This window comes from Branchiostoma lanceolatum, chromosome 3 (genome assembly GCF_035083965.1).
Source record: "Branchiostoma lanceolatum isolate klBraLanc5 chromosome 3, klBraLanc5.hap2, whole genome shotgun sequence".
NCBI lineage: Eukaryota > Metazoa > Chordata > Leptocardii > Amphioxiformes > Branchiostomatidae > Branchiostoma > Branchiostoma lanceolatum.
In genome coordinates this window covers 18,477,598-18,485,301 of record NC_089724.1, presented here as the reverse complement: position 1 = coordinate 18,485,301, position 7,704 = coordinate 18,477,598, and the positions used below count along the sequence as shown (strand labels likewise).

General features: G+C 39.5%; 1 protein-coding gene across 3 annotated transcripts; it reads left to right on the top strand.

Annotated features, from left to right (window-relative positions):
- The first annotated feature begins 19 nt into the window (after positions 1-19).
- Positions 20-6,042, top strand: LOC136430800 (histone deacetylase 6-like). Of its 3 annotated transcripts, XM_066421755.1 has the most exons (12): positions 169-360; positions 799-852; positions 1,288-1,377; positions 1,591-1,719; positions 2,324-2,527; positions 2,934-3,038; positions 3,461-3,656; positions 3,985-4,056; positions 4,179-4,238; positions 4,394-4,483; positions 5,013-5,116; positions 5,345-6,042. In XM_066421755.1, exons 1-12 carry the CDS (start codon positions 344-346, stop codon positions 5,436-5,438), a joined length of 1,215 nt encoding a protein of 404 aa, XP_066277852.1. In that variant the 5' UTR covers positions 169-343; the 3' UTR covers positions 5,439-6,042. The 3 variants fall into 3 exon arrangements, with proteins under 3 accessions (XP_066277853.1, XP_066277852.1, XP_066277854.1); XM_066421756.1 differs by lacking the exons at positions 169-360; positions 799-852 and adding an exon at positions 20-134; XM_066421757.1 differs by lacking the exon at positions 799-852 and having other exon boundaries at positions 170-360.
- Positions 6,043-7,704: the final 1,662 nt, after the last annotated feature.

The following is a 7,704-nucleotide window of genomic DNA, read 5'->3' as shown; positions in this document are numbered from 1 at the left end:
CTGTCATGTCCCTCGAGTTCAGAGAAAAACAACAACCGTTAAACATTCGAAAAAACTCAGTTCCTGTCAGTTTTGTACACAAGTGGGACCGCCATGATGATGATGACGAAACAAACACCCCCGCTGCATGCTGGGTAAGTAAATTTGGCGGGAACACAATGGCTGAACCCGGAAGTAAAAAATAACGACCTTAGGTAAGGTCACTAAGGGAGCGGCTGTCAGGGTTCCAGCCAAAAATATTCCATGATCGCATATTTTGGCATTATAAAGGACATCGCCTGCAAGCTGGGTTCATTATCGGCATTTGCAAGGCTGGAAGAGTTCGGACGGTGTCGGCTGAGATATGTCAGAATCGAAAAGGTAGGGCTGGGTTGCGGAGGGGGCGCTCCGAGCTGACGACACGGTTTCCCAAAATGGGGTTCCCGGCGGAACCCTGTTTGTTTTGGACCCCCCGCAGTCATGTCTCTATCGGGGGAGCCAAAGGCGCGCAAATTTGATTTGCGTTTCATTTCGCATGACCCTCAGTGTTAGGAATAGGAAGTTGGAAAAAAGGGAGACATTTACAGATGTTGGTTGCGTGTAGGACATGATTATGTAAACTTCATTTCACTGTCAAAATTGTACATGAAGGCGGAAATGACGTTCCAGGTTACACCTGTTACCAGAAAATATTTCCGCCAGACGTTTCCGTCAACTTTCACAGTCGCAAGCTCTTGCATTCAAAAAGAAGTTTCGCATGAAGGAATTCGTAACATTGTGTAACTTAAACGTACATTTTAGATTTTTTTCCCTTTTCAGCGCCTCAACCAGAAAGTATTGCAAGTTGCAGTCCCCCACTGCTAAAAAATCAACGTATGTAACAGTTACGAAGGACGTTAGAGCAAGGAGGTGTTAGAGTACTTAAAGCTTTTCGATCCTCTTCCTTTAAGATTTTCAATATGATCATATTATAGTTCACAAGAAAATCCGATACTGTTGAATTTTGTTAAAATAGGTCGATGTTTGGGCTTCAGTAATTACATTGTTTATCAAAATTGTAGAAAATGCAAAGGGGAAGTTTTGTGATTTGTGCTGGTATGTGATATAATGGCCCACTGTGACATGTTACATAGCATACATGACATTCTCCCTACTGCCTAACATCAAAACCAATACAAATTTGGTGCCAAACAGCTACCTTAGCAGGCTGAAGGTTAAGTCTAATAAAGCACTGATTAATGAGTGTCTGTTTTGTAAATGGGATATCTGTGGCTCTGCAACATAACATCCTCTGTTCATCACCATCAGGAATGACCCCTCACCGCTTCAACAGAAGAACTACAGGACAGGACTTGTCTACGATGAGCGAATGACACTTCACAAATGTAGTTTTGATCTGTAAGTGGTTTGCCATTTATTAGCAATAATATTTAATAGATGATAAAAGTATAATGGAGATCAATGTATTGATTGAAGTGATGTCTTTATTAATATTTCATGTTACCATAGATATTGTTGCCACTGAAACATGAATGGTGTAGTCACAATGGGATGTTAAATTGTGTCAGTCGCTTTATGTTCATTTTGTTTGTTGTTTGTTTGTTTCCATAGAAACCATGTGGAACACCCAGATCGAGTGTCCAAGATGTATGACTATTTGCAGGAGGAGGGGCTGGTGTCCAGGTGTGTCCGCATCATCGCCGGACCGGCCACAGAGGAGGTGGTGCTTCTTGTGCACAGGTAAGAACTGGTACTAGTGGTAGGAATCCCTAAATGGGCTCTCTTAACTCTTGTCACTTCACAGGATTCAAAAGTTATTTTGGGGAATACATGTAGATTAACTGGTGCACAGAAAAAAATACAAATTAAGTGTGCAACATAATATTAAGCATACTGCCTTTCCTCAGCTTGGATTTCTGAAATCTTATGGCAAACTCCACAAAATTTAACAAGTACAGCAAGGTTTTACTATTTTTTTCTGACCCTCAAGTGCCAAGAATATGCAGCTGTATACTAGTGCACAAAAGCACCTTTAGTTATGTAAACCTGCTCAAATGTCTAGGTGCACCAGCGTACCCGGTCAAAAGTTAGGTGCACAGCTCCAATTTTGGGTGCACAAAAGTGCAGATGCACCGCATATTCCAAGCCCTGCTACAGTAGGTTTTGCACATATAGATATCTACCATTGGAAGCATTCATCATGGAATTTTATGGGATGTGCTGCAAGGAGGGATGGTTGGAGTCGATGGAAGATAACGCTTGGGTCTCAGAATAGCTGTGACCAATTTCTAGTATCGTAGTGCAGAATATTTTGTTCTACATTAAATTCTCTCTTCCTCCACAGCCCAGAGTACATTGCCCAAGTCCAAGCCTGGCAGAAGGAAGCTGAGGTGGATCCAAACCAGAACCCCTGCAAACTGGAGGAGGGAAGCCCCACATACCTGAGCCCTCATGTGTACAACTGTGCCATGTTGGCTGTGGGCTGTGCCATCAAACTGGTGGAAGCAGTTCTGCAAGGGGAGGTGGACAATGGGCTTGCAATTATCAGGTTTATTTTGTTTTCCTTCAAGATTTTTGTCTAAAATGGATGTAAAGGCCTACACTGGTGAACATGCTAGCCCTCTATTAGAGTGGTAGTTACCACAAACGTATGACAATATCAAATTCATAGGAACTAGGAGAAAATGATACAAGGTAAATCTTAATGTCAAATGTTTGAACCGTTGAACTGATAACAACTTTTTGCTATATACAAGGCAGTCAAGTCTGCAGAGTCAGCGATAAGTAGCAGAAATAATCAAGATACTAGCCTTGGTGCTGAACAGTCATCCACAGCACTTTTAAGATGTCTCATGCATTAGTAAGGTATCTTTCAGTCAAGGATCACTTGAACCATTCATACATGGTGCAATTTTTTGCTTCATTTTTGTTTCTTCTTCCATCCCTTCCACTAGACCCCCAGGCCACCATGCTGAAATGGACGAGGCTGTGGGTTTCTGTTTCTTCAACAACACGTCCATAGCTGCCAGATACGCACAGACAGAGTTAAATGTGAAGAGGTAGCTGACAGGCCATGTTCTTACAGGAACATGACTCTCTCTTGTCTAAATCATTGTCTTTAATATTGAAATATTCATCCTTGTCTTTTATATTGAAATGCTCTTTTGTGTATTTCTTTTGTATAGTCTCATTGCTGAAACCAAATAGATAAATGAATAGTCTTGTTTCCACTGGTATTTATACTTATAGATAGCCATTTTATCCAAGTTGTGTTTTGAAAACCTTTACAGAATGAATTCTGTTATACATGTACTTCATATATTGCATGGTCATCATTTATTTAGAGTGCTGTAGCTTCAATCTAGATGATAAGTTGTTACATATATAAAGAAGATACAGTACCAAGAATTTCTCTCTGCATGATGTAAGTTAATGCATTTGATACTAGTAGTGACTAATATCTTCAATTATCCCACTACAGAATACTAATACTTGACTGGGACATCCACCATGGCAATGGAACCCAGCATGCCTTCTACTCGGACCCCAGCGTTCTTTACCTGTCGCTACACCGTTACGACCAGGGGAAGTACTTCCCTTACATGGACGAATCCAACTTCTCTGCCGTGGGGGAGGGCAAGGGGGAGGGATTCAATGTCAATGTTGCATGGAATAAGGTAAATCATTGGGATTCAGACACTAGCACTACCAAATGCAGAAATTTGTCTTTCACAATCAGCTGTATGACTTTTGATAAAGTACTGTATTTGTGACTTAGGGGTAACGACTGACTAACAACAGTATAACACTATCATGATATTGTACAGAACAGACCTGTATAGTTAACGTTTTATTCAGTTGCAACCATCATTCAAGAGTTTTGGAAGTGTTCATCTCATCAAATGTCTTTGAGTCGGAAATAAAGTAAAAACTAATTTTTAGCATTGTGCCTACATTAGACATCCTGTAGCTGATGGCATTGGTTCCATTACTTTTTTGCTGCAGGGTTCAGAAGTCATAGGCGACTTGGAGTACATAGCTGCATTCCACAGAATTGTTCTGCCTGTTGCTCAGGAGGTGAGAAACTGTTTCACCACAGTCTTGTTTGAACATTAACATCCCTTATTGACAAAACAAGTAATTGTGAAAGGTGGTGTTCTGTGGTGGCTTATGTCCTTTTTTAACTGATTCTCTTGCAGTTTAATCCAGATTTGGTGTTAGTATCCTGTGGCTTTGATGCTGCAAAAAAAGACCCCCTCGTAAGTTACAATAACCTTTTGTCTACTCTTAGCTTTGACTTGAGCTATTACAACTATTTGTTTTATGATATAACATATTTTTAATTTCATCTGAATACCTTGGAATGATGCTTGTATGTGATGACTAATGTACAATGTTTCCCTGCCCACTCCAGGGGCGGTGTAATGTTACGCCTGGGTGCTATGCATACATGACACATCACTTGAAAAGCCTAGCGCAGGGCAAACTTGTGCTAATATTAGAGGTGAGTACTAGTAGCTGCTCTGCAAGTTTCACGGTCTTAAAGGTTTATTGTACCACAGTCTATGGGAATCCTTTGAGGACATGTCTCCGTCCTAGGTTTAAAGCACTTTCAAAACTTAAATTTCAAAAGGATAATTTCAAGACCTGCTTTGTGTACTCTGAACAGTCTTGTTTGAACTGTCCTCTGTGACTGAACTGAGTTGTATGGATGTTAACCTTTGCTCTTATCAACTTTGAACTGTCCTGTATTATCTCTGACATGTACGTATACTCTATGAACACTAATCTGTGTTGTTTGAATGTTGCCCATTGCTCTATGAACTCTGATCTGTATATGTGTTGTATGAATGTTGACCGTTACTCTATAAACTCTGATCTATGTTGTATGAATGTTGCCCATTGCTCTATGAAATTTCATCTGTGTTGTATGAATGTTGACCTTTGCTCTATGAACTTTGACCTGTGTTGTATGAATGTTGACCTTTGCCATGACCCTTCCTGTCTGACCTGTAACCTGTGCTATTCCCTAGGGTGGCTATAATGTTCAGGAGATGTCAGAGTGCATGGCAGCATGCTCCAGGGTGCTGTTGGGGGATGCCCCGCCCACGGTTGCCTCAGGGATCCCAACTAGAATGTGAGTAATGAAGGACAGTTGCTTGTTAGTGAATTGTTGGATCATCCTGTTCCCAATATAGTCCTTTTTCTAACAGCTAGGCCGTATATGCCAATGATGCGAGTTTTTACCAGGCTCTTTTATATAAACCTCTGAGATTGAAAGATAGAAAAATGAAAACTACAGCAGAGGCTGTCATTAGCATTTATTAGTGAAGTAAAATGTTCTTCATGTCATTTATTCACATAGTTCAGAAACAAGTATTGCCAACACCATCCAAGCCCATCGGAAGTATTGGAAATGTCTGCAAGATCACAGGCCTTCTTCCCTGCCAGATGACTGATGACAAACAACCTTTACGGCCAACCAGTAGCTATGGGGTCTTGCTTCAGATCAGTTCAAAAGGCACTGTCAGTGGTGATATCAGCAAAAAATCAAAGCAAGTTTCAGTGGTCTGTAGTCTCATGCAAACTTCACCATGGAGAAAGGAAAAGATTACATGTATGGAAACTCCTCAACTGTACTTGTCAAATACTTCTCTTCACTGTCACATCATGATGTCGTTTCAAGTATATTATTTCCAGTTCAACAAAAGAAAGAATTTTGCACATTGTGTTAGAAATTAATTTCATCCAATCTGTTTTAAAACTTAAACATGTATTATTTTAACTGTTGCTGGTAGCCCATACTAGATGTTGTGGAGTGATGTTTAATAGAATTTTCCAGACGGATTCAATGCCTTTTAATGTTATCAAGATTTATAGATTTTTTTCCATGGAGTTTTGTTGTTGCCAAATGTTTTCCAGGTGCAGTTGGTTTCCCAAATCACGTTTCTCACTTTCCTGTACAGAAAAAAAATTCTGTAAGAATAGAAATACTTGGATGGGAACCCCAGCCCAAGTGAGTGAAAATCAGACAAAAATGACCTCCTAACCAAAGTTGCAATCTTTAACAAAAGATTACATTCAAACAAAATTTCACCCTTCAATATCTGAAAAAAAAATGACATGACTCAAGTGTGTTTTGTTGATAAGTTAGTTATCACATAGAGATCATTCGGTGCTTCTTGCATAGCAGAGTGGAGGATATTTGTCTTAAACATTGTCAGAATGCACAAGGATTAGTTTGTCTCCAGCCACAACTTAACATTTGGCACTCTTTTCTACTGTAGTTACAAACAATTTTGTACTGCTACACTGGGAACTTGGGGTACTGAAGGTTAAATACATGTAGACGTCAGTATGATGATGCAAAAGTCTGTGACTAGCATCTTTTGGTTAGGACAAAAAAAGCTGAGAATTGCACCAAAGACTTTTATGTTTTCGCAGTGATTAAAGTAAGCATAAGATTATTGGACTGGTTCAGCACAATATCTGAGTACTTGTTAGTAATACCCCCCAAAAAATCAAATCCAATACCTTCAGTAAATAACTAGCTCATTGGGGTCATGAGACTTTTTAGGATTTTTTTGAGATATTATTCAAAATATGCCTTTGTAGGAATATTTGTAAGAAATTGTAAAATACATGATTGTGTCCCACAAACATACTAACAACAGTCTATAGGACCATAACAAAACTTCCACCTTCTGCTCATGGAACATTTCTTGAGTAGCACCTTTCAACTTGTTCAGAGCTGAAAACATACTAAGAAACATTTTCATGTAGCTTCTTTATCAGTGTAGGATATAGGCATGTTTACTGAAATGGTGAAACAGTTTTAAACATATTAGTAAGATACATGTACATTGCTTGGGTGCTGTTGGTGTCATGGGTAAGCTACTTTGTTTTTGTTCAAGATACTGGCAGCTGTCAAAGTAAAAAAAAATGCACTTTTAAAAAAATGTCTTATTCCTGTAAATACTGTATAATTATAGAGAATTTTATGCACAGTAGATGCCATAAGTATATGTACCAATATGTACAAAGCAAAATGAAGAATTTAATGATGTTATTTATTGTGGTCGAGTGTTTGACCAACTGGTCTAGAATGCCAAAAGCTTGGCTCCTGTGTGCAACTCCTGATTGTGTTTATGTGGAATAAATATTGTTTGAATCTGCAGTCCTGTTCCCTTTGTGTGATGTTTTCTGGTCAAAAAGTTTAGGTTGCACATTCTTTTTTTCTTTGTCAAACATCTCACTTCCAGGTCTTTGTAGAGACTTAAATTTTGTTTTGTGTGTTTGTTTTGTATAAGTGGTAAACTGCATCTAGGTGTAACATACCAGTTTTGTACTGTAAGCAGAAGGTTGTGCAAGACCGGTCTGTATAGTTTGATCCAACAACACCGGGATGGACCCCTATAGCTACTCTTTTTGATAAGTGAGGTGGGATCCGTAACGTGGTCATAGCGTGGCTATCCTCTACACGGGACCTCCGCTTTATGTCCCATCCGGGAAGACGTCCCTATACAAAGCTAAGTATTCGTTTTCAACTAAATGGAACAAGGAAATACACGTAGGTATATAAAGCGCCACATTTCCAAGGGCACAACACTGGGGCTTACTAGGGATTCAACCTGTGAACCTTTAGATTACATGTCAACAACTCTTACTACAAGACCACCTTGCAACTGAGTGTAATGACAGATTATCCTATTCCCAGAGTGCAGC